Below are 26,098 nucleotides of genomic sequence, written 5' to 3'. Positions count from 1 at the left end.
ATCTAGTCAAGGCTATGGTTTTTCCAGTAGTCATGTATGGATGTGAGAGTTGGACCATAAAGAGAGCTGAGCACTGAAGAATTGATGCTTTTGAACTGTGTTGTTGGAGAAGACTCTTGAGAGTCCCTTGGACTCCAAGGAGATCCAACCAGTTCATCCTAAAAGAAATGAGTCCTGAATATTCACTGGAAGGACTGATGCTGAAGCTGAAACTCCAATACTTTGGCCACCTGATGCGAAGAACTGACTCATTTGAAAAGACCCTGATGCTAGGAAAGACTGAAATTGGGAGGAGAAGGGGATGACAGAGAATGAGATGGTTGGATGGCATCACTGACTCAATGGACATGAGTTTGAGCAAGCTCCAGGAGTTGGTGATGGACAGGGAAGCCTGGCGTGCTGCAGTCCATGGGGTCACATGACTGGGCTACTGAACTGAACTGAACTTCCTCTCAGCAATACACGCTCCTACCATGGCACAGTGTGTGTGTGTGTGTGTGTGTGACATGTGCCACCTTCTATTCTTTTTTTTCACCTTCTATTCTTAAGGGTAAAAAGGTGAACTGACAACTTCAGACAGTGTGACACCATCTTCAGCTCTGTAGAAGAACTTGAAGACACAGCTTTACCTGAAAATCTTGAATGGCTCTTCCTGAGGGGCCATGGAGAATGGTTTCTGGATGGTGGCTCTCCTTCTGCGTTAGGAACTGACGAACCTAGAAAGGAAACTTCCTGCTACAAGAACACAGCAAGGCAATGTGATGAACACTTTTATTTACAAATATAATTAAAAGCTCTGACAGTTATCATGCTCTTCCTTGGAACCTGAAAAATGTTTTTTTTTTTTTTTTTAAAGTGCATGCAAAAGAAGTAAAGCCTTTTTTTTTTCCATCATTTTTTATTGTAAGAAAATACACAGTTTGAAAGTGTGAATAATGCAATATTTATGACCAAGATATGGGATTTAGGGAGGGGCAGGGAAATAAAGAAAAAAGATCAAGATGATCTGATTGAGAGACAGTGTTGAACTCCAAATACTGAATTGGAAAAGGAGGGAGGTGGGGAGGACTAGAGGAGGAAGTAAAAAAATTTGATCAGAGAAACAGTTAAAATACAATATGAAAATAAGTAATACCTCTCCTTAAATTCCTTCTATACACAAAATACACGATTTGCCAAAGCCCAATTTGTGCTACTGGGATTCTGTGAGCTCCTTAAGTGTATTCACATCCTCTGCAACAGCAGAAAATGATTATGATACAATCAGAATATGCTGAAGACAAGTTAAACTCTTGCCAGCAGGTTCTTAAAAATCACAAGATCTCTTCACCCCACCCACCCACCCCATTCCCCAAAAAAGTAATAATATGTCACCACTGATATGTACATCACAATTAGTTTCTGTAAAATGTATCAAATTTTCAATCTTTAATAAAACTTTGTTTTTTTTTTAATTCCTGATGAATAAATACCAAAAAATAAAATAAAATAAAATAATGCAGCAGCTAGTTAAGGTGTAAGGCTGCGGATATTGTGTCTCTCTCCCCCTTGGCATTTATTATTATTATTATTTTTTGCTTTACTTTCACAGATTGGTGGTAATGAGTGATTGCTTAAAGCAATATACATCCACTTTTTTTGTTGTTGTTGGTTTATTGGTTTTGTTAAAACTGTCTCCAAAGTTTTCACTGAAACACTTTGAATCACATCAATACTGTGACGTGTACTATGAATAGAAGAGATGGCCAAGTTCTGGCCAGCACTGAAAGTTGACACGGGGGGAGGAAGGGGGCCCCTGATGGAGTAAGAATAAACAGGCACTAGTCCGACACGATGTCAGTAAGAGTAAGAGAGAGAGAGAGTGAGAGCAACGCCCGTTAAAATGGGGAATGTGGTTTTGTAGGGTCTGAATTTTTTTCTGTTTTCTTTTTTTTTTGTAAATGGCAAAAAAATTTAATCTTATCTATAGTCCTCCTTAGGAAAATCTAATGTAACCAAATTCCCAAATCCCATTCTGAGGCTCTCCATGTCAAAAGTTTCAATCTCTCGCTCTTGCCTTTCCAATAGGTACTTTATTCTCTCGCTGCGTTCCTTCTGAAGGGCAGCCAGCTCTTCTTCAATCTGAAATAAGCACAATGAGCAGTTCTTAATGGAAAGCAGCTCCTAACAGGCATACATATACACACAGATGCACACAGATGACACACAAACACACGGGAACCAAGCGTTAAACTAGTCTGGGGCAGGCTGGGAGAGTCTTGTAATAGATGCTGTGTGTCCCATCCGTCATATTTAAAAGTTGCTCACGAGAATAAAAATGTCTGGGGCCACCTAGGGCTGGCACTGCCCTGCTAGCAAGTCAAGCAGCTGGGCTGATCTAGGTCAGTGTCCTGTCTCAGCAGGAGATGGTTCAGGAGAAGCTAAAAGACACTCATGCACAATTAGATTATGTAGCTTTCCCAGAGAGAGTCAAAAGCCCCCTGGGTCATTAGCAATTTAGTTCTAGATCAGGAGCTGGGAAAATAGTCTTTCTCGTTGACCTCTGGGAACTACCAGAAGAAACCCCAAATAACTGGTTAAGCAAATACACACTTAATGGCTTTGAGATGCTTTATGGCATCTTTTCTACTTCATATTCCTCGTAACATCTAAAAGCAATAAATATTTAAAAATCTGATAACATTAAGTATAGCAATATCAGTCTCTCTTCATTTTGACTTTTTTTTAACAGCTCTGCAGGTGATTTCTTTTGGTTTAGAAACAGCTGAGAACAAAAACCAGATCTGCATTTGGCTTCCTTGGGCCATTCAGTGGCCATACTATCAACTTAGAATACCTTTTATATGTCAAATCAGCTACCTAGTTATCTGTGTCAGCCCTCAGACTGTGAAGGTGGAGGGTTTCTGAGCAGAGTAATAGACAGAATTCAGGCTGTGGGATCAGATTTACGCATGTAATCTAAGCCTTTTGAGCCTCAGCGTCTTGCCTGTGGAATGGGGACTGTGCCTACCTCTCAGGCACTAGGAGGGTCAAAGCAGGTACAAAGGGAACGGCACCTTGTTAACCCCCCATTACACAAACAAGGGTCACGCCCAACCTCTGTCCAGTGGTACAGGACCCCTTGGCAACACGCTCATACCTTCTGTTCAAGATGTGCTCTGCGCAGAGACACCCTCTGCTCTAGCTTCTGGAGCTCACGTTCATGTTGTGCCTCTGTTTGCATCTTGATTTTGCTCTGGTAGGCATTGAGCAGCTCCATTTCCTGCTGGAGCTGTAGCCTCAAGGCCTGGCATTCTGCTTCTTGAGCCTCATCTAGCCGTAACTGCGGGCACAGAAGACAAATACTGTGATTGGCTCCTAGCTTACAGTGCATGGTGGCTAAGGGAGGATGCTTCCTTGTCTGGACTGAATTGGGCCCCTCAGGAAAACAGACGCCCTGGTTACATTCAGAGTTACAAATCAAAGATAGCACATTCTGCCTGATGGGCTACAAGTTCTAAAAACACTTCCATTAAAAAAAAAAAAAAAAACATTCTTAAGAAAGCAAAAACACTCTTTTCTTAAGGAAATCTGGCTTTCTTAAAACTACACTAGCCAGGAAAGTGCCACACTCCAGAGATTAAGCCTGTGGGCTTTCCTCGAGGCAGACTCCTGAGCTAGAATTCCAGCCTCACTATTCACTGAGGTGTGTCACCTTACTAAGTTACTTAACCTCTCCAAGTCTCTCTCTCTCTTTTTTTTTTTTTTCCATCTCAAGCAAGTAACAATAATATTTCTTGCTTTCTAAGATTTGTATGAGGATTAAATGAAAAAATTCATATAAAATTCTAGGCATAGTTCTTGATGTCTACCAAAGGATCAGTAAAGAGCAGCTGCTATCATTATTTTGACTAACCATTTCCATATTTAGATATCTTTAAGCCCCAAACCATCATACATTTAGATATCCTTAGCTCTAAGAAGAAGAGGAAGAAAAGAGTTCAATCTCTATAATATTTGAGGAGTATACCACAGTACCATTATGTTCCTAGCAAGTAAAGTTGGTCCCTATAATGTTGGCTGTACTTTATCCTGCTGGCCAGCCATCAAAAACTCAATTGGTTCAAAATCTCCTCCCCATAGAAGGTAGCCTAGATAATCTTAAGGAGCATATTCCAGTTTGAAGTAGTGAAATCTAGATAAAGTTTTCCTTGCGCCCTGCAGCACCCATACTTTGTATTATTTATTCACCAGGATACTGATCCTGTGTGGGGAATGGGCCAAGGCAACCAGCAGAAACACCAACCTTTCAATAAGTACAGTCGAAAATTTAGGGCCATTAGCAGGACTGTGTTTAGGGATGATGGCCCTCCTGCCCCACCTGGTTTAGTTTGGTCTAGATTTAGCAGGCCCTCAGTTCAGCTGGGAACTATAAGATTAGAACCCTTGAATTAGACAGTTCTGTCTACCCTGAGTATATTGGCATGTTTCCATACAGACCGCTTAGCCAAGATATTTACTTTCTATCTTAAACTGCCTTCCCTATTCTGTATAATTTATGACAAGTAACAACATTTCTTAATCTCTTGACTGAGTTATGGCTTTTTGAAATGTTATTAGAATAGTTTTATAAAGCTATTTTTATAGTGTCTTCTTTTGTACTTTTGGAGAAGTATACTCTATCAAAGGAACACAAAATAAATAATGGAGTCATATTTCCAAAGTACTTTCTAATAATTAATCCTAACCAGTTTTCACTCAAACCCACTAGAGAGGATACCACTCTTCTTTTTCCCAATCACAAGTGAAGGGAGAAGAGATACTAGACACAAAGAATGGTCACTCTGTAGCAGCAACAGCTCAGATAAAGCCCAAACGGCTCCCAATGAGGTTGTTCTTGATTCCCTCTTGATATGGGAGGCTTCTTACCAATAAAGGGAATGAAGTCTATTATTTTCTACCTGGTTTGGTTAACTGTCATGAGTACTGGCCAGAGGCTCATTCTCTGGACAATTCAGACCACTGAATTACCTCTGTCTTCTTTTCTTTCTGGCAATCCATTATTAATATCAGTAACTATGTTACTCTTAACCAGCTCTGACTCTAAAAAAGTGTCAGTCTAGAAATCAGAGGATATTCCAGTATTTGATATTCATCAACCCAAAGTTGCACATACCAAATCCATTAAGAAGTTTTATAAAAATATAGGTAAATATCAGGTTTGTTCCCTCTACTGGGTTAAATTCAAGAAAGGGATGTGACAGAAGCAGCATATGTAGTAGTGGCCAGGCATACAGGTTTACAGGGTCCCCCCAAACGTGTTCAAATCGCAGTTCCATCACTAATTAGCTACTTACCAGTAAATGACCCTCTAAGTCAAGAGCGGGTACACTATGGCCCAAAGGGCAAATTTGGCTTGCTGCCTATTTCTGTAAATGAAATTTTCCTGGAACAGACAAACTCATTCATGGCTGGACTATCTATGACTGCTTTTGTATGACAATGGCAGAGTTGAGTAGTTGTGACAGAGACTTTGTGGTCCACAAAAGCCTAAAACATTTACCATCTGCCCCTTTACAGAAAAAGTTTGTACAACTTCAATAAACCTCAGGTAAATCAGGGTTTAAAAAAAGTAACTACTTCAAAGGTTAGAGGGGATTCACAAAAATTAGATAACACAAAATACTTACAACAGTGCCTAGCACATGGTAAGTGGGTAGTAAAGGAAGCTGTAATTATCATCTGTACTTTTATCTCCTCCCTGACACAGAAGGGTTATTTCTCTTCTTTTATTCAAGGGCAATCATGAACCTATATTCCTGACCCTGTTCTCTCTCATCTTATGTAACAAACATCCATTGAGCACTTGTTGGATGCTAGGCATTGTAGCAGATGCTGAGAATTACAAATAGGAACAAAACCCAATCTTTACTGGAATCCCACCAATCTTTATGTTCCCACTGCTAATTCTCTCCTTACCTTTAACCCCTGTATGCACTCCTTGTCCTGATTCTACATCTCATCTCTGACCATCCTGCAGGGGCGCTTATCTTACCTGTCCTCCCAGCAACATTTGATACTGTGGGCTACTCCTTCTTTCCTGGAATCTATCCTGTCTTCTGAGACATTGAACTCTCTTGGTTTTTCCTTCCTTCCTCTCCTTTTCCAGTTATTCTCTACCCCTCACTGGGTCATTAAATGTGGGTGCTCCTTAGGGCTTTGTTAGTCTTCTTCCTCTAATCTCCCTTCCTAAGGAGTCTCATCTATTTCAAAGGTTTCAATTACCATCTTTCTACAAATGATTCCCATAACCACACCTCTATTTCAGACTTCGTTTCTGAGATCCAGGCTAGCTTATCCACTCTATATGAGATACCTTCATCTGGATGGTTCCCAGGCCTTCAAGCTCAACATGACTAATATTTATATATATATGTGTATATATGCACACACACACACATACATACATATATGTGTGTGTGTTGCACTATGCAGCATGCAGGATCTTAGTTCCCTGACCAGGGATCGAACCCTTGCCCTCTGCAGTGGAAGTGCAGAATCTTAACCACTGGACTGCCAGAGAAGTCCCTCAACATGACTTCAGTTCAGTTCAGTTCATTATGTTGGTGCAAAAGTAACTGTGGTTTTGCATTGCATTTAATATCGAAATACTTTCTTAAATAAATGTGGTTATGTTATACATTTTAAATCACATTTCTTGATTTATGGTTTTTGCTAATGAATTATTACTTACTGTTTATTTTACACATACTTTGTACTATGGAAATGATGTTAGACAAAAAGCAAATTCAAGTGATTTTCTTATTTGAGTGTAAAATGGGTCATAAAACAGTGGAGACAACTCACAACATCAACAATGTATTTGGCCCAGGAACTGCTAATGAACATATAGTGCAGTGGTCACTCAAGTTTTGCAAAGGAAACAAGAGCTTTGAAGATGAGAAGCAGAGGCCAGCCATCAGAAGCTGATAATGACCAACTAAGAGGATCATCAAAGCTGATCTTACAACCACATGAGAAGTTGCCCAAAACTCAGTGTTGACTGTTCTATGGTCGTTCAGCATTTAAAGCAAATTGGAAAGGTGGAAAAACTTGGTAAGTGGGTGCCTTGTGAGCTGACCAAAAATAAAAAAAATAATTGTTTTGAAGTGACATCTTCTCTTATTCTGTGCAAGCGATGACAATTTCTTGATTGAATTGAGATGTGCAATGAAAAGTGGATTTTATACGACAACTAGTGATGACCAGGTCAGTGGATGGACTGAGATGCCAAAGCACTTCTCAAAGCCAAACTTATACCAAAAAAGGTCAAAGTGAGTGAGTGGTGGTCTGCTGTCACTTGATCCACTACAGCTTTCTGAATCCCAGTGAAACCATTACATCTGAGAAGTATGCTCAGCAAATTGATGAGATGTACCAAAAACTGCAACTCCTGAAGCCAGCATCAGTCAACAGAAAGGGTCCAGTTCTTCTCCACAACAATGCTCAAGTGCACGCTGCACAACCAATGCTTCAAAAGTTCAATGAACTGGGCTAGAAGTTTTGCTTCAGCTGCCATATTCACCTGACCTCTCGCCAACCAACTTCCACTTCTTCAAGCATCTAGACAACTTTTTGTAGGGAAAATGCTTCCACAACCAGGATGAGGCAGAAAATGCTTTTCAAAAGTTTGTTGAATTCTGAATCACAGATTTTTCTGCTACAAGAATAAATAAACTTATTTCTTATTGGTAAAAATGTGTTGATTATAATGGTTCCTATTTTGATTAATAAAGATGTGTTTGAGCCTGGTTATAATGATTTAATATTTAGGATCTGAAACTGTAATTACTTTTGCACCAACCTAATAATACTAACTAATCATTGTTTCCTTCCCACTTTCCCAATTTCCAATTCATTTTTTGACCATATAGATAAATGGTATCATCATCTACCATTTTATTCAAACCACAGACTGGGTGTCATTCTTAATATCTCACTCTCCACATTCAATCTGTTACTAAATGCTTCTAGTTCCACCTCCTGCCTCGCTCTCAAACTGAGTCACTTTCTGCTTCATCCTGTTCCCTCTCTAGTCCGGCCACCATTCCTTCACACCCAGTTAAAGGCAGCAACTTTATACACGCTCTCCTTATACCTGCACTTGCTATCTCCCAAGCCATTGTCCACATTTCACCTGAGTTATCATTTAAAAATGTAAATCTGAAATCAGTCTCCTCCTTAATGCTCTTTAATCGCTTCCCAATGCTTTTAGGATAAGATCAAAATTCTTAAGAAAGCTTACTAGCCTATACATGATCTCGTCTTATTCTCGTGTTAGTTGCCTCCTAGTTCTCTATATTCCAAATACAATGGACTTTGAGTTTTTTAAAAGTGACACTGTCTTTCCCATCTTTACATATGTATAATAGTTTCTTTTGCCTAGAATGTGCTCCCTACCCCTCGGCTTAAATAATCATTTTGTCTGAGAGCCCTTTCCTGACCCTCTAGACTAGGCACACTCTGTGGGTGGGCACACTGCACTTGTTCTGCTGTTACATGTAGACTTTTCCAACATCTTTTTTCTTCACTCTTTCATAAATTCCATGAGGACATTATCAACCTCTGTTTTTTTCACCACATTATTTCTGGATGTCAGGGGCAGAGCAGAGGCATTCAATAAATACTTATTAGATGAAAGGATGAATGAATTACACTGGTTTCTATTCTCAACTAAGGACATATTTAAGCCTTTCCAATTAATAGAAGTCCCCCTTTAACTGTTTCTTCCTTTAGCTAGAGCTCTATTTCGCCTTTCCTTCACTGACAAGAATCTGGGAAGAGCAGTCTCACAGTTTTTATCTCATTCTATAATCCCTTTTTTCCATTTCCAGCACTCCACTGTCTGTGACAAGCAATGGAAAAAGCCACTGCTGGGTCCACCTGGTCTCTCTGAAACATCTGAATTCATCAACTAGAAACCTTTGTTCTGGTTTCTGTGACACTCCCTTTGGTTCCCCTTCCACAATGCTGGTTATTCATCTTCTTTGGTCTAACTTCTACTTTGCCCTCAAATGTTGGTGCCCTCTACTCTGTTCTGAGTCCTCTTCCTCTTTAAACACAATCTTCTATCCCTTGGAGGTCTCAGGTATTCCCAACAGCTACAACTGCCCCCATATAATAATGACTTTTTTTTTTTTTTTTAAGCTGTGTCTCATGACATCAGCGATTTTAGTTCCCCAATCAGGAATTGAACCTGTGCCCCCTGCATTAGAAGCACAGTCTTATCCACTGGATGGCCAGGGAAGTCTTTTAAATTTAAAAAAACTTTAAATTAAAAATTCTGGGGGGCCATGCTACATGGCATGTGGCATCTTAGTTCCTCGCCTAGGTATCAAACTCAACCAGGGATCAAACCTGAGCCCCCTGCATTTGAAATGCGGAATCTTAACCGCTGGACCACCAGGGAAGTCAACAATGATTAACTTTTTGATGTTAATCCGGACACCCTTTTGAACTGAAGATTCCCATCTCTGTACCTTTCTACCTAGATAGCCACACAGCTAACAGGTCAAGTAATCTTCAAGGCACCCTAACTCATTTCTCCTTCTGATTTTCTACCTTGGTAAAATGATGACCCGTTCTGCTGTTATCAAACCTACCTCTCAAATTGGTCCCTAAGTTCTCTCTATTCTACCTCCTAAATATTTCTCAAATCCTCCTCTCCCTCCTCAGTACCCCCATTATCATGTTCTTAGTTCAGGGCTTCATTTTTTCCCCCTGGACTATTACAACAGCTTTCTAACAGGTCTCGTTACCTGCATTTGCCACATTTACAGCCAGTATCTTTCTACAGCCCACATCGGATCCTGTCACTTTCCTTCTTTAGATAGGTTTCAGCAGCTCTCTCTCTCTTTCTCTTTTTGCCACACTGCACGCATGTAGGATCTTGGTCCCCTAACCATGCCCCCTGCATTGGAAGTGCAGTCTTAACCACTGGACCACTGGGCAAGTCCTTTTAGCAGCTCTCCATTGTTGACAGAACAACGTCCACACCGCTGGCTTTTGAGGCTCTGACCCCTGACTATCCACCAGCTGCCTGTCATCCTTCTACCACCAACTACTCATCGTTTCTCAAATGCACCATCCTCTTTCAGGCCCTGGAATCTTTACATATACTGTATTGTCTGCCAGGAGTAACTTTTCCATTTCTGCTCATTTGACCAACTATTACTGTTTTTAAGATTCATCTCCTTGTGAAAGCTTCACTGAATTACTGGGCAAATTCCCATCCCTGGCTCACTAAGTTATGACTTCTCCATTTTGGGCTCCCACAATCCTCCTCCTTGAACTTTTGGGCTCATACCAAAGTTCTTTCACTCCCCAAATGCACACTTTCTATCTTTGAGCCTCTGTCTTTGTAGGCCCTTTTCCACGTAACCTGTTTGCATCAATAAATTCCTTCATGCTTTTTGGCTCCTGATGAGAAGCTTTTCCTCGACCAGATTAGTTGTTCCTACTTACCCTCCCATAGATCCTGGCAACTCCCAGTTCAAAGCACTTTTATGTTTTATTTTCATTGCTTAATTATCTGACCTTCTTACTTGACTGACAGGTGTGTGAGGACAGGGACCACTATCATCTCTCTAGTTCATCACTCTTACCTCTGAGCCCAGCAGAGTGCTGAGCATAGGTGCTTAATAAGATTTTACCAAATGAATGTGTCTGTGTGTCTCATTCATTTGTGCCTGACATTAGCTGTGAAATCTTTGGTGAATGAAATTATGATATTACAATGCAGTATCTATCGCACTGTGCCCTCAAAGAACCTATGTGCCACAGGTCTCATTTAGTGCATTATTCCTTGAATTCCATCTCTTAAAACACACTCCAGCAAGTATCCGCACTGGCTTGGCTTTATTCAGCGTCGTCATTTCCTTCAGTTCTTTGGGTGGAAAAATACCAATATCTTAAATGTGCACAAGAATCATCCTGGGACCAAAAGGCTGGATCTTGAATTTTCTTGATTCCTAAAGCTCTTGAAGCTGTGGCACTGAACCTAAACCACTTACCGCTTGAGAGGCCATCATTTCATTTATACTCTGTTCATACTGCTCTGCCAAAATGGCAAGTTTTCTTGTCTGCTCATCTTTCAGTGTCTTTAAGATTGTTTTGTGCTCATTCTTTGGAGTAACTTCCAACTGGTGATTCTTGAGTGCTTTATACTGTTTGGTCTGTACTTTGCAAGTGTCCTGAAACTGTTTTTTAATTTGCATTTCCATGGCCTGTATAGAAAAAGTGACAAAAGGAAAATAAAGACACATCAGTAAACACAGAAAGTCTTCCATTCTTATCATACAGTATAGGTTCTGGGACCAACTGTCTTTTGGTGCAGTGACTGATACTACTAGTCAATGACAATGAAAATAATACATAAGTCACAGACAGGAGTTAACTCCACCAATACTTTTGGTTTTATTGTCTGAATAGAAGTTGTTTTGAATTTACAAATAGATTTAAAAAACGAATTTTTACAAAATCACAACTCGAAGAAGATTGTGGAATATTGTGAAGCTTAATTTGTTAAAAGCTTGTTCATTATTTCAGTGGTTTCCTAATTAAAAATTTCAGTGTCTTCTATTGCTTGTTGCCTCACCTCTTTTTAATTGTTTTCCCCCATTTCCAAGTAAGAAAGGGGACAGCAACATATAAGTCATCTCTCACTGCTCTGTGTCTCCTTGACAAATCAATAAAGGACAACACTGGATTACACTTCACACCACAACCCATTCCCACTACTTGCATATAGCAATATCAAATATGCATTTTGGCAAAGATAAGGTGGGGTTTTTAATTGTTAGTCCAAAACGCATTCCATCATGTTGCTTGATAGTCACATGTACACTTCATGAACATGTGGAGGAATTTGGAAGACAAGGATCACTAATTAGACAAGTTGGCATCTAGCTAGAGAGAAGCATGGCCAGTGTGGTTGAGGTTGACCTTGTATCTTTGAAAATACTGACAATGACTTCCTTGACATATAGCAATGGCTTAGTCCACATAGCTTGTTAATGAGCAGTCGGCTAAAATTCTCTGGAGCTAGTGAGGGCTAAAGGAGCTCTCTATTTCTAATGTAGGTAAAATAAATGCTTGGTATGTCACTGCTGATTCCCATGCCCGGGACAGATGTCACTAATAAATTATACTCTTTGTTACTAAGTGTGGATATGGCCTTAGAGTCTTTCTCAATAGAGTAGCACTCAAGGTAACTAACACCAATAATATGACTGGCATGACTGATAAAATTTATCTGCTATATTTTGTCAGGTAACTTTCTCATTTCCTGGGATAAGAACCATGGACTGCTTTTATTTTATGTGTTATAATTTTAAAGAGAGAATGTCATGAAGGGGGTCAAAGAGGTTGTATATAATGGATACAAAGAAAAAACAGAGGTATCACATGGCCCAGAAACATCCCTTTAGGAGTCTGTTATACCTAGACTCTTGTGCTTCTGATTCAGTAGCCGAGGGGCCCTGAAAAGTGCAATTTATGGAGCTTCCCAGGTGACTCTGACAGTCATCCATGTGTAGGAACCACTGATATAGCCTAGCTGTGTTTTGGAACACAAACCAGGGAATTTCTTCTCACCTTTAAGTTTTTTGGCTGTTGCCGAAGTTCCATGACATGCTTTCTGTGCAGTTCCCTTTCTCGCCTCTTATTGTACTCCAGCTGGTTTTCCAGTTCAGTCTGGTGCTGTAGCCGGATCAGATCCATGCGGAGTTTCTGTAACGTGTGCAGCTGCCTGTACTCGAGCTCTCGGGTGGACTCGTCGTGCCGAATCAGCATGGCATGCTCCATCTCCTTCTGTGTCCTCTTTTTATTTAGTTCCTGCATTTAGCAACAAAAAGTACATGGAGAGAGATGAATGGAGATGAACTGGAGGAAAGTCACCACTCAGTAAGGGATGGCAAGGAATAGCACTGTTAACTGTCTCTTAATTGCCCATTAGTGTTTGGGAGCATGACTTAATAAGACTAGATGAACAATCCCTGGAGACTGAGATTCTGTATGTTCCACCATTTACAACTTGGGCATCTTCAGAGCCACCACAACCACTCCACCTGTAAAATGGGATTAATTCTGCCTGACCCCTTCTTACCTCACAGAGCTGCGGAGAGCCTTAATTAGGTGATGTGTTATGCATGGGTCTAAATAAACATTTATTTAGTTAGGCTGGCTGGCTGCCTGCCCATTAAAATCATGTGAGGAAGCTTTTAAACCAAAAGATGTCTGAGTCTCATAACCTGAAATTCTGAAAACTGAGTGGAGTGTGACCCTGACATCAATAGTTTTAAGAATTCTCTGCTACTGTTTCGTTGCTAAGCTGTGTCCAACACTTTGTGACCCCACGGGACTATAGCCTGCCAGGCTCCTCTGTCCATAAAATTTCACAGGCAAGAATACTGGAGTTGGTTGCTATTTCCTTCTTCAGGGGATCTTCCTGACCCAGGGACTGAACCCACGTCGGCTTGGCAGGTGGATTCTTTACCACTGAGTCAACAGGGGAGCCCTAAGAGTTCTCTGTTGCTGCTGCTGCTGCTAAGTCGCTTCAGTCGTTTCCGACTCTGTGCGACCCCATAGACGGCAGCCCACCAGGCTCCCCCGTCCCTGGGATTCTCCAGGCAAGAATACTGGAGTGGGTTGCCATTTCCTCCTCCAATGCATGAAAGTGAAAAGTGACAGGTAGATCTAATATGCAGTCAGAGTTGAGAATCACTCTATTAAACTGATCATGTCTGCAATGTTCCTAGTTTTGGGGGAAATACTCTGCTTTTGCATGTATCAAAAGTAGGCCAATTATCTATTTTTCAAAATCTCAGAGGTCAGCGCTCACTGGGGAAAAGCAGATGAGATCTTTCCCCATTCATCTTTTCCATTACAGTCTGTTTGGTCATTTCTAGAGCTAATCATTCTGCTCCTCCCAGTTTTACTCATGTCTTCCTCTTTTGTTGAAGGGAGAAAGAAAGGAAACTAGAATTAAAAAAAAAAGGGGGAGGAGGAAGTTGGGTGAAACTTTTTTATTCACCAATTCAAGAATATTTCCTGAATGGCAGTGTATCAAAGCTGTGAACCATGTTCTCTGGGTACATAAACATATTTACTAAGCCATGACTTGGTGGCCAACTTGCTAACACCCTGACAGGGAAATGTAGTAGACACTTATGAAAGTATATGCTCAGCTCACAACACACTGAATCAGTCTATCTTCTCTCCTGGGAATTTGGATTCAGGGACAGTTAATCTGTGTGTGTGTGGTTAGAACTGAGGGGCATATTAAGAACTACATATGTGGAAGCCACCTGCTGCTATAAGGGCTAAGGATTAGATAAAGCTGAGCTTCAGAGCAAGAAGAATGATAAAGAGAAGAAAGAAGGGCAGGAAATATACTGCTACCCAAGTTCCTAACTGGTTCTAAGCTCTCCGTATAGGTCCAGATATGTTATTGCTACTGGGCTTTATGAAACATTCCTATCTTTCTGTAGAAAATACCTTGGTTTTGGTTTTAGCCAGCTCAAATAAATTTTAGTAAGACACAAACAAAAGAAGCTTGATTAATACAGGGACATAAATTTTATGTTTATTTATTTTTTTTCCCCAAAGTGCAAGGTTGGAAGTGGTAAGAGATACAAAAGAGATGAAGATTATTTGCTAGAAGATTTCCAAAAAGAATGTTATCACTACTAGTTAAGAAGAGCAAGGAAAGGAGAAAGCCCTTGAGCTGAACTTTATATCAGAACAATAGGGTGCCTCTCTTTTCCAATGGCATCCACTATGGAGAAAATGCAAGATCATTTTCATAGAGATATCATTAATATTTGTGCCCTGGCATGGTTGAGAAATATCTTGTGTGTTTGGGCCTTCCATTCACTTGAAGAGAAGTCCTTTAAACAGCACAGTATCTGTTACTGGAGCAAAGTTGCTAGTCATTCATTTACTTATTCAACAGATATTTGTTGAGCATTTCCTGTATGTTGGGCACTGTTTTAGGCACGAAGAAGGGTCCAGTGAACAAGTACATCCCCTCATGGGCTTATTTTCTAGTGGGGAAATACCTGGAGTATAAATGCCATTTACATTTGTTACAAACAATAAAAGATCATCTCCAGAGTATCTCCCCACATCCTCTCCCACGTTTTTCTTTTCCTTCCTTACCTGGACCATCAAATGTCTTTTAAAAATCACTAACTGGCCCCTGCTGCTGCTGCTAAGTCACGTCAGTTGTGTCCGACTCTGTGCGACCCCACAGACGGCAGTCCACCAGGCTCCCGTCCCTGGGATTCTCCAGGCAAGAACACTGGAGTGGGTTGCCATTTCCCTCTCCAGTGCATGAGAGTGAAAAGTGAAAGTGAATTCGCTCAGTCGTGTCCGACTCTTCGCGACCCCCTGGACTGTAGCCTACCAGGCTCCTCCGTCCAAGGGATTTTCCAGGCAACTGGCCCCTAGGTGGCACCAAAGGATGGTGAGGGCCTCTCAGAGACTAAAGCCAAGGAAAGCTTTTTGGATGGCTCAAGATTCTGTTCCTAGAACACTATCATCTTCAGTCTTTGAGTACCAGGAGCCCCAGTATTGGGCATTTATACATTTCACACATTTTCCTAAATGGAGAAGTTCAAACTGAGTCTGAGCTGTCCAGAGCTCAGAAATTCACAGGGGGAAAAAGATACAAAGCAAACAGCACTTTCAGAAGAAAACAATTGCTTCTCTGTTTAACGGAATGCTTCAGGATGTTGTCCTTGGAATATCTGCATCAGAATCACCTGTACTTGATAACATGCCACCCAGGTAAGTCTGATATGTACTAAAGTTTGAGTATCAGTGGAAAAATAATTCAGGGTGTGAGTCAGTTTTAGCTTTTCCATTGACTCATTATGTATGGCATTTGGTAAGACTTCAAATCTACATTTTGGTTTCCTCAAGTGTAAAGTACGGATAATAGTACCCATCGTGAACTACCAGTCTTGTGAAGTTGAAAGGAAAGACCATAAGAAAATGCTTCAGAATATATATAAACATGCCATTACTATTTTTCTACATTCAGAAGCGAATATCTGGCATACAATAACAAATCTAGATACTATAAACTATTTAAAAGGTGAGAGAAAAATAATACTGAAATGTTTTTTCTATTACAATTATAATAGAAATTACCTTTAATTAATTATCTTTAATTCATATGTCTGAGTTGCAGAGATGTTAAGCTGCCTATAACATTTTACACTATGGGAAAAAACCATTATTCAGCTTATTATGAGCCCATTGCTGTACCTACATAATAATGTGTAGTGTGCTCTCAATTATTAAAAGTGATTTTATATATCTTCCTCAATCCTAGCTGCAATCCTTATGCAGTGGTAAGACTGTTAGGATTTAACCATTTTTATATATGATAGTAAGGCATTTGGGAATGGAAGGGCTAACATAAGGTTACATAATTTCTATAAAGTAGAATTGAAGCTAAAACTCAGGTTTTTAGCTTTTCAACATTTTCCACTAAAAATGTCCCAAAGAATGGCTTATGTTTTTCTGTTTTATGCTGTTTCAGTCTGGAATACAATATTCTGAAGAGTCCCTCTGCTCTAGCTAGACATGATGCAATGGTTGCTTAGTCTGTACAAATGATATAATATATATAGTAGGGCCATATTCTAGCTTATATAAATTCAATAAAATTAGCTGAGCAAAAATACAAAAACAAATTTCACAGTAAAGGTGATTCTGTGCACTCCAGGTATATATGCCTTGGAGGGAGTATAAGATAAGAAGGCAGCTCCCTTTACCCCAGCCCACATCACATACATTGAGCATCACATCAGGCTGATGTGAGCTTAGGGGTGAAACATACATACAACATATGGCCATGACAGTACACCATGGCCACAAAACACATTTCTGTACACATTATTTGAACCTACTTCCTCTGAGATGTGGATCTAGGGTGTATCCCCAAACAAACCTTCCCCAATCATGATTCAAGCATTCTATTTAAGTTTCTATGGACGTACTATTGACTTCTTTAAAAGCATCTGATCTGACTCAAAAATTTTTGTGTTCATGCCCACTGACACTGAGTAAGAATGAGAATTCAAAATATAAGTGGGGATGTTGTTAGCCTATGACATTTAATATTTTCTTAGCTTCAGTTCTTAGCTGCATAACTGGTTAGGAAACAATGAGCACTGACGTGTAGTGACGATAAAAGAGGCTCAACTCAGCCTAAGGTGATCTTTTTAAATGTTTTCATTAACAAAAAGGAATGCTGGGGACTTCCCTGGAGGTCCAGTGGTTAAGACTCCATACTTTCACTGCAGGGCGCATGGGTTTGATCTCTAATTGGGGAACTAAGATCTTGCATGCTGTGTGGCAAGGCTAAAAAAAATTTAAAGTCTACCAAAAAAAAAAAAAGTGGGGGGTGGGGAAGATTACTAATTCTCAGTTTTGGCAAAGGTAGAGGAAAACAAGTAGTTTTTCTTGGTGGGAGTTATAAATCCTTAGAGGGCACCTAAAAATTCTCCTCCTGAGAATATTATATCCTACAAAATACTTGCTTACACGTAAAAAGTGATATTGCACAACTCCAACAAAATACCCAGAGAAGTGCTTCATTAAATAAATTATTCTATAGCCATACCAAAAAATACTATTGATGATTAAAAAGAATGAAGCAGAGTTATAGGTTTTAGATAGTAAATGAAAAATAATACAAACGGAAAGAGAGTTATGAAAGAGTAAACTGGATATTTTTGTAGGTTCAGTATCCATTTTCCCTTCTTTTTGTTAACAGGCTCCTCTTTTTGCTTCAGAAACTACTCCACCCTATGTGGAAATCAGAGAGACTACTGAGTAAGTGAATAAGCACATTACCCAATCAAGGGCTATCTCTCCTAGGAATTTGAGTCTTAAGCAAAAATGATACAAAGATGAAACATGGTTGGAAGAGGTACATCCAAATGGCAGTGTCTTGAGGAATGTCAATTAGCTCTTGCCCTCTAGGTCACGAAGTTGCTTTCCCAGCTTGATTCTTCATCTTTTCCAGCTTGGGTCTTCAGCTCTGTCATCTACCCCATATCCTTCCAATTAATTACTTTCCACGCTAAGTCAGTCAGTTTGTTTCTATTGCTTGCAAATCAAATAAACCCACTGGTACTAACATAATCTTATTTTTGTAAGATTAAAGTTATATATAATATATAAGTTGTACACACACACACATGCATATCTGAAAAAACTCTGGTAATATATCTGCCAAATTAATGGTGACTGTCTCAGGGGAGAAAATGGGTGGGATGGGATTATCAAGCACTTTCACAACTCAGTGTTTTTCTGCATTTGTCATTTTCAATGTTCTTTTATAAATAGAAGACAAAAAACTGAACATTTTCACTGAGGTGGCTCCAGGATAAGACTAAACAAAGGAAAACCTAGACTTTTCAGAAATAAACCCTTGTAGAGTTATTCTTCACCCAGTAGGTTAGAACCTGATACTAATGAATATAGTTTTTATCATTTGGAGGAATAATTGTCTTCTATAGTTTTTATTGGCACTAACTGCCCCTTAATCTCAGACTTCTTCCAAATACGTGACACTGGAACAAAAATAATAACTGCCAGATGGAAAGAATCCCAAATACCTTGTTTGTAACTGGCTATTGGACTTTTTGATTTGAAATTTTTAGCCTTCTAACAAACTCAACACATGTAATATTGAATTAACCAGTTTCTTACCAATATCTCTCTCTAAGCTTCTCTGTTTCTGCCCAAATCTACATTTCCCCAGCTCTTAAATCCTAGAAATAACTTTGACTCTACCCTCATCTCTTTCTCATATCCTTCTGTATGCCAAGTCCAGCTTATTTTATACTTCAAAATGTTTCAAACCCATCTCTCTTTTGCCAGCTAACACCCTATCTGTGTCTATAGCCTATTCCTCCCACCGGATCTCTTTGCTTCTAGTTTATTCCCTCTAAATTCAATGTTTCTCAACCTTTTTTCTCCCCCATTATTTCCATCAGGGGCCTTTTTAGCCTCCACCCTTCCCTGATCATCATCACCATTGAAATGCTAATAACAAACATGTACTGCATATCTTTTTATGTACTGTAGCCCTTCAGAGAGCCACAAGTCACTATAATATCCCCTCCTCCACAAGAACTCCCTTTTTACTCCCCAGGGGGTTATACTGCTCCCACTGACCATGCATGCTCTAATCAATCTGTGCATCACCACCAAACTGGGCTAATCTCTGTAAAGTAGAATGTTAGCCATATCACTCACTGCCTGGCTCAAAAATGTTCAGTTTCTCCCTCTTCCAATAAGATGAGATAACATAGATAAACAGCCTGAGCCTGGCCCATGATTATGTGTTCAATAAATTTTAGTTTGCTCTTTTTCTTCCCATTTGAATACTGCTCTCCAAAAAGCTTACACCAATTCACATTCTCATTAAATGTGCCGAAGGGCTTGTTTCCCTCCTGCAGCCTAACACTGGGTTTTTAATCTGACTTTGATAATTTTACCAATGTGCTAGCTCACTTGAGGGCTTCTCGTATTACTCCAGGTCACAGTGATTTCCTACTGAACTTTGTCTCTGCAACCAATTCACATTCTGTATTCCTCGTCTCAGCGAATAACATCATATTCGTCCAATTTAGAAACTCTGCATTCATTTTTTGACTCTTCTTATTTCTGAAATTCTCACAGCATTTGGTTTGAATTACTGTCATTTCTGCTTTAGAAATGTCACTCAGATCTAATCTATATCCCCACTGCTTCTTCCAGGTAGAACTAGAGAAAAGGCATTCTTACTGACCTCACTGTATTTTGCCTTGTACCACTCTAGGCTATCTTCAACGCTGAGGCATTCATTCTTCAAAACAAAGAAAAACTCTCATTGTCATTTCTCTGCTTAAAATTCTCTCATTTTGACTTACTTCACTCAATATTGTAGAGCAATTATCCTTCAATTAAAAAAAAACACACCTCTCATACCCATGCAACTGACTTCAGGCTGAAATCTAAAAGCCTTGCCTTCAGAATCAAGGCCCTCCGCCCTCCATTCTGCTTCCAACTGTTCCTGCTCTAACACTCCACTCCACACACTCAGAACACACAACTCCTCTTCAATCACAGACTCTTCCAAGCCCTTTCATGACTATATGCCTGTCAGAATTTATTTATGTCTACTATGGTAGACAACATATTACACTGTGATTAGCGTGTTACGTGTCTATTTCTCGTGTCTTCAGAGAAAGCTGAAGGTAGGGAGGATAGCATTTAAATAGCCCTGGCATCTCCAGTAAGTAAGAAGGCACTCTGTAAGTGCTGGATGACTGAATGAATTACCTTAACTGTAGAGCACCATTCTGTTCTTTTAAGTGCTTCAGAGAGAGTCACAAAAACTCAAGTCTTTGACAAACAGGCTAAAAGCAAAAATTCTCTATTCTACTTCTTTTGATTCTCCACTGCATGAATTTGGCTTATAATAGGTGTTCAAGAAAATTTTATTTGGAAAAAGTTGATTCCTTGTTCTGTAAATGGGCTTTCTCTGATCAATGGTAAACTCATTCCCTTTCACTTTTGTCTATCTGCTTTGTGTCAGGCATCACACTGAAGTCTGTATAGGTTAAGGATATAGGTATGGTCAAAACAGACAGTCATGGTCCTCACAAATTAACTTATGTCTTCATAAGTTAATGACGATAGTTGTGGACAAAATACATACCTCCCGAATATTCTGCTGCTCCACTTCATGCCGCTTGATCATTATTTTCCGCTTGAAGAAACGACAGTTTTTGTCATAGTACAGTCTCTGCTGAGTGAGAAGGTGGGCTTCCTCTTCAGCCTGTGTGTGCTGCAAGTTCTCTTTATGCTTAGATATCCGCTCTTGCTTTTCCTTCTTGGGTGTGCTATGGTCCTCATTCATCTCCTTCACAAAACCAAAAACCAAAAAAAAAAAAAAAAGAAAGCTAAGCTCATCAGGCAAAAGGAACTATAATAGCTTATTGCAATGTAGATTACATTATTTTTGAAAGCAATTGAGAATGTAAGGTCAGAAAGTCTTGGTGTTGCAAAAAACACTCCCCTGCCATACGTCCCTCTCCCTTTTTTTTTTTTTAATCCGTTGAGAGGGAGACATGTTAGCATTCATGTCTCTGTCTTCTCACGCTCAGAAATCATGGGTTCACTCATTTAACCAATATATGCTTGCTGAGTTCTTATCATGCAACAGATGCTGTGCAAGGCAAAGGAGACAACGGTGAGCAAACATAGTATCTGCCATCATGGGGCTTTACAGTCTAGAATCAAAAATAAATCAAAGAACCACAGAAATTAAGTGAAGATTACTGTGATAATAACTACTGTGTAGTTGAAGTACTTGGTTTGAAGAGTGTTTAATAAAATATATTTGACCTTGGTAACAACTAAGCTGAAATTTCAAAAATCTGTAGCGAGAAAGGACAGGGAAGAATACTCTGGGCAGAGGAAACAGCATGTGCAAAATTGCTAGGGAAGGTTAATTGAAACATGGTACAGTTAAGGAACTGAGAGAAGGTCAGGGCAGGTGATACAGTGTGACATGAGATGAAGCTGGACTGGTAGGCAGGACCACTGGAAGTCTTACAGGCCAAGTTAAGGATACTGAGCCTTAGCACAGGAGAAATGGATTTTATATATACGTGGGGGTGTCATAATGAGATGCATTTCAAAAAAGATGACTCTGGCTGCCATGTGGAAAACAGAATGAAGGAGGCAAGAGCATGTCCATGGAGACAGCTAGGAAGCTATCACAAAGTCCAGATGAGATATAATTGTAGCTTGGACAAAGGAGGTGGTGACAAGATGGAGAGAAGTACATAGATGTCACAGGCGGGAGGTAATACTGCAAATGTCGCTAGTTTGAATTTTAGGAAAAAGCATTCTTCATTTGGTATTAGACCACCTGATCTGCCTCTTGAGATATTTGTATGCAGGTCAGGAAGCAACAATTAGAACTGGACATGGAACAACAGACTGGTTCCAAATAGGAAAAGGAGTTCGTCAAGGCTGTATATTGTCACCTTGTTTATTTAACTTATATGCAGAGTACATCCTGAGAAATGCTGGGCTGGAAGAAGCACAAGCTGGAATCAAGATTGCTGGGAGAAATATCAATCACCTCAGATATGCAGATGACACCACCCTTATGGCAGAAAGTGAAGAGGAACTCAAAAGCCTCTTGATGAAGGTGAAAGTGGAGAGTGAAAAAGTTGGCTTAAAGCTCAACATTCAGAAAACGAAGATCATGGCATCCGGTCCCACCACTTCATGGGAAATAGATGGGGAAACAGTGGAAACAGTGTCAGACTTTATATTTCTGGGCTCCAAAATCACTACAGATGGTGACTGCAGCCATGAAATTAAAAGACGCTTACTCCTTGGAAGGAAAGTTAAGACCAACCTAGATAGCATACTCAAAAGTCAGAGACATTACTTTGCCAACAAAGGTCTGTCTAGTCAAAGCTATGGTTTTTCCTGTGGTCATGTATGGATGTGAGAGTTGGACTGTGAAGAAGGCTGAGCACTGAAGAATTGATGCTTTTGAACTGTGGTGCTGGAGAAGACTCTTGAGAGTCCCTTGGACTGCAAGGAGATCCAACCAGTCCATTCTGAAGGAGATCAGCCCTGGGATTTCTTTGGAAGGAATGATGCTAAAGCTGAAACTCCAGTCCTTTGGCCACCTCATGCGAAGAGTTGACTCACTGGAAAAGACTCTGATACTGGGAGGGATTGGGGGCAAGAAGAGAAGGGGACGACAGAGGATGAGATGGCTGGATGGCATCACTGAATCGGTGGACGTGAGTCTCAGTGAACTCCGGGTGTTGGTGATGGACAGGGAGGCCTGGCGTGCTGTGATTCATGGAGTTGCAACGAGTCAGACACGACTGAGTGACTGATCTGATCTGATATTTCCAAAAGAACAAAATACATAATTGTTTTAGATCATATGAGTGAAGGGAAGAAAGCAGTAAATCAGAGCAGTTAAGAAGATGTTAGTCTATGGGGAAAGTAAGAAGATCACTTTTAGAGAAAGTATTGGGCATCCTTTGTTCATACTGTTCATAAAGGTCCAACTACAAGCTGGACCTTTAATATCTGGTTAACTATTCAGTTGAAATCTTTTATTTATACCTATTTTACTTATGTTTTGTAATGTGGATGTCACACACTGTTTAGATTGTTTTGGCACTTAGCTAAGAAGTATTTGTAAATCAACTTTCAATTTTCCTGTTCCAGTGAAATCTCAAGTGAAATATTAGAATCAACAAGAACAAGAGCTATTTCCATTATGGAGTAAGCTGGGATCTAGATGCTGTGACTTCACTACTAGGTTTGGCATTAACCACTATATTGGACATCTAAACTGAAATATGATCATAAAAATTCATTTCAAAATCAAAAATAAATTATTTCTGGATCATCCATCATTCTGGATTACCCAGACCCCAGTTATCTATCAACAGTAGGGATAATGGAGATTGTTCTGTCATCTCAAGGATTATACCTTTTATTTTATTTTTTTTAGGATGATACCTTTTATATCAATATTTAAGCATACATGACATTTTCTTTTTCTAAAGATTTTTTTTTTTTTGATGTGGACCATTTTTAGAGTCTTTATTGAATCTGTTACAATATTGCTTCTTTTTTTTTTAATGTTTTGGTTTTTGACACAGAGGTATGTGGGATCTTAGCTTCCCTACCAGGGATAGAACCCCCTACACTAAAAGGCAAAGTCTTAGTCACTGGACCACCAGGGAAGTCAACAGTCTGAACTAAGCTTTACTTCATAAGGAGTAATACTAGCTTTGCATAGAGAAAGTATTATAGAGGCTGTCTTAAATTGAGTGTAGGTTTGTTTTTCTTCATGAGAATGTGAAAGACTTGTACGCTTAGGCCCGTGGTCTTTAGCACTCATAAATCTGAGTATGGCAAACCCAAAATAGCTCTATGCCTGAGGACTGAGTGGGGACTCTCGAACGCTGTTCTGTGGGAGCATCTTCTAAAGATGGAGTTCATACAAAGCTCCAAATACCTTAGTGGTACAAATGCTCAAAATGGTGGCTGCAGCCATAAATATGGCTTCCAGAACATGAGAAAACACATGGAGCTGTAAGTAAAAATCTATCTGCAGTTGAGAAAATTCCAAAATTTGTTACTGAAAAATCAGGTTTATCTCTGTGATCTAGTAACATCTATTAGGATATAATAATCCAGATCAAGAAATAAGTAAGAGAAAACGGAGAGCATGTAAACCTTCTTAGTTGGGCTATTTCTCTCCATAGCCTAGTTTTCCAGACCTTACAGTGTCAGACAGAGATGATTCTCATTCTGGCAGTGCAGGTTAGATAGAAATTTCTGTCAGTTCCAACAACTACCAGTGACCCATCTGGGCAGAGCAAACCCCAAGGCACTTGCTTTTAGTTATTGATTTAAAAATAACTGTTTAAAAAAAAAAAAACAACTGAAAAGGAACCTAGCTAACTCTCATACTGTTAACTTGGAATATGTGCCCAAGTGACTGATTTCATATACTAAATCAAGTCCCATCTGACTTCTGTTAAGCCTTAATACACTAGTAGTCCACAAGTGAGAAACCCTAAGTCTTATGAGAAGGAATGTCTATGGACCTGCAAGCAATTCAGCTGTAAGTCCTGGTAAAAGAAGAAGTGAAGTCACTCGAGCTTCCAGTTCAAACTGCAGTTCCTCAGAGGAACTAAGTCCACTAGAGGTCTTCAACCTAATACTAAAGAATCACTTACTCACTGATCAAATATTTCACATGTACCAGGCACAGGGAAGTAATGACACAAAGAAAAAAGACATATGGTCTTTGCTCTTACTGCTTACTGGCTAGTAGGGTAAAATAGCTCAAATAATCATATATCTATATATAGATACATATAAAACAGAAAATTAGTGTTATAATACCAGAGGTACCTATCTTGGTCAAGGCAGTCAAGGGAAGGTTTTCCTGGGGAAGTGAAATTTAAGTTATGGTACTAATAAACAATCCTTAGTCTTACAAGGAGGCTGGAAAGGGATTGGGAGTAGGGATGGGGATGCAGAGAGCACCTTGGTGGAAGAAAGAGTGTGAGTGAAGACTGTGGAGATGGGCAGAGCTAAAGGACCCAAAGGTGACAACTGTGGCAGGAGTAGTGCTGAGCTGGGATGGGTAAGAGGTGAAGGGAAAGTTGGTATGAGGTAAGAAGGGAGGCTGGTAGCTGACCACATAGGGACTTCTAGTATTTTGATCAATGAGCAAATACAAATGAAAGAGCAATGAAAAGTCAATAAATATTATACTCATGAAGTGATATGATGGTTTGAAAACTTATGGTTTGAAAAGATCACTGGCTGACATGTGAAGAATAAACCAGAAATAGGCAAGAATGGTTTAGAGGGTTCCTGAAGTGTTCCTGGACAAGCACCATGAGCATCATGTGGGAATTTGTTAGGAATGAACATCTCAAACTTCACCCCAGATTCACTGAATCAGAACATCTAGTAGTGGGTTAGCAATCTGTTTTAATAATCACTTCAGGTGATGATATTAGAAAGTTTGAGCATTAATGGGTTACGATATTGTTCACAATGTAAGATGAATTAAGTTCTAGTCATTCTAATGGCAACTTGATGACTGCAAAATAATGGTATGCTTACCTCTTTTATTTTTTCCTTACAAATCTTATACTGCTTCTTCTGACTTTCTAAGAAAGTTGTCAAGTCTTTCTTTTGCTGGGCCAAGATCTGTTGCTGGAACTTCTTCTCATCTGCTGCAGCTACCTTTGCCTGATAAAACAACAAATATAATATAGGATGAATTGTTCTTAACACAGAATTCAGCTGTCTATTCTCCAATGCATTCAAAGAGTCCAAAAGTACCGAACAGCATAATTTTTTTGAACACATAATTCATAAAACACAGAAAAGGAAATACCTGTTTTGATTCTCTTGTATCTTAAACAAAAAATTTTTAAAACTTATACCATCAAAAAATATATTCCCAATTATGGGA

At 39.6% G+C, this 26,098-nt stretch overlaps 1 protein-coding gene across 16 annotated transcripts in view; it reads right to left on the bottom strand.

Moving 5' to 3' along the window:
• Positions 1 to 758: 758 nt before the first annotated feature.
• The window catches only part of TAOK3 (TAO kinase 3), a 189,080-nt gene continuing 163,740 nt past the window's right edge, over positions 759 to 26,098 (bottom strand). For 15 of the 16 annotated variants that reach the window (XM_059876085.1, XM_059876084.1, XM_059876086.1 and 12 more), the window contains 6 exons: positions 25,744 to 25,872; positions 20,765 to 20,968; positions 12,634 to 12,873; positions 11,052 to 11,264; positions 3,140 to 3,322; positions 879 to 2,121 (listed from right to left, as the gene is read on the bottom strand). In XM_059876085.1, the coding sequence (XP_059732068.1) occupies positions 1,960 to 2,121; positions 3,140 to 3,322; positions 11,052 to 11,264; positions 12,634 to 12,873; positions 20,765 to 20,968; positions 25,744 to 25,872 (1,131 nt within the window). In that variant the 3' untranslated portion in view covers positions 879 to 1,959. Of the gene's footprint in view, positions 2,122 to 3,139; positions 3,323 to 11,051; positions 11,265 to 12,633; positions 12,874 to 20,764; positions 20,969 to 25,743; positions 25,873 to 26,098 lie in introns of all 16 variants that reach the window. The other variant, NM_001206058.1, reaches the window with a different exon arrangement.

The sequence above is a fragment of the Bos taurus genome, chromosome 17 (assembly GCF_002263795.3).
Source record: "Bos taurus isolate L1 Dominette 01449 registration number 42190680 breed Hereford chromosome 17, ARS-UCD2.0, whole genome shotgun sequence".
In the NCBI taxonomy this organism is placed as follows: Eukaryota; Metazoa; Chordata; class Mammalia; order Artiodactyla; family Bovidae; genus Bos; species Bos taurus.
This window is presented reverse-complemented; position numbering and strand designations above follow the sequence as displayed.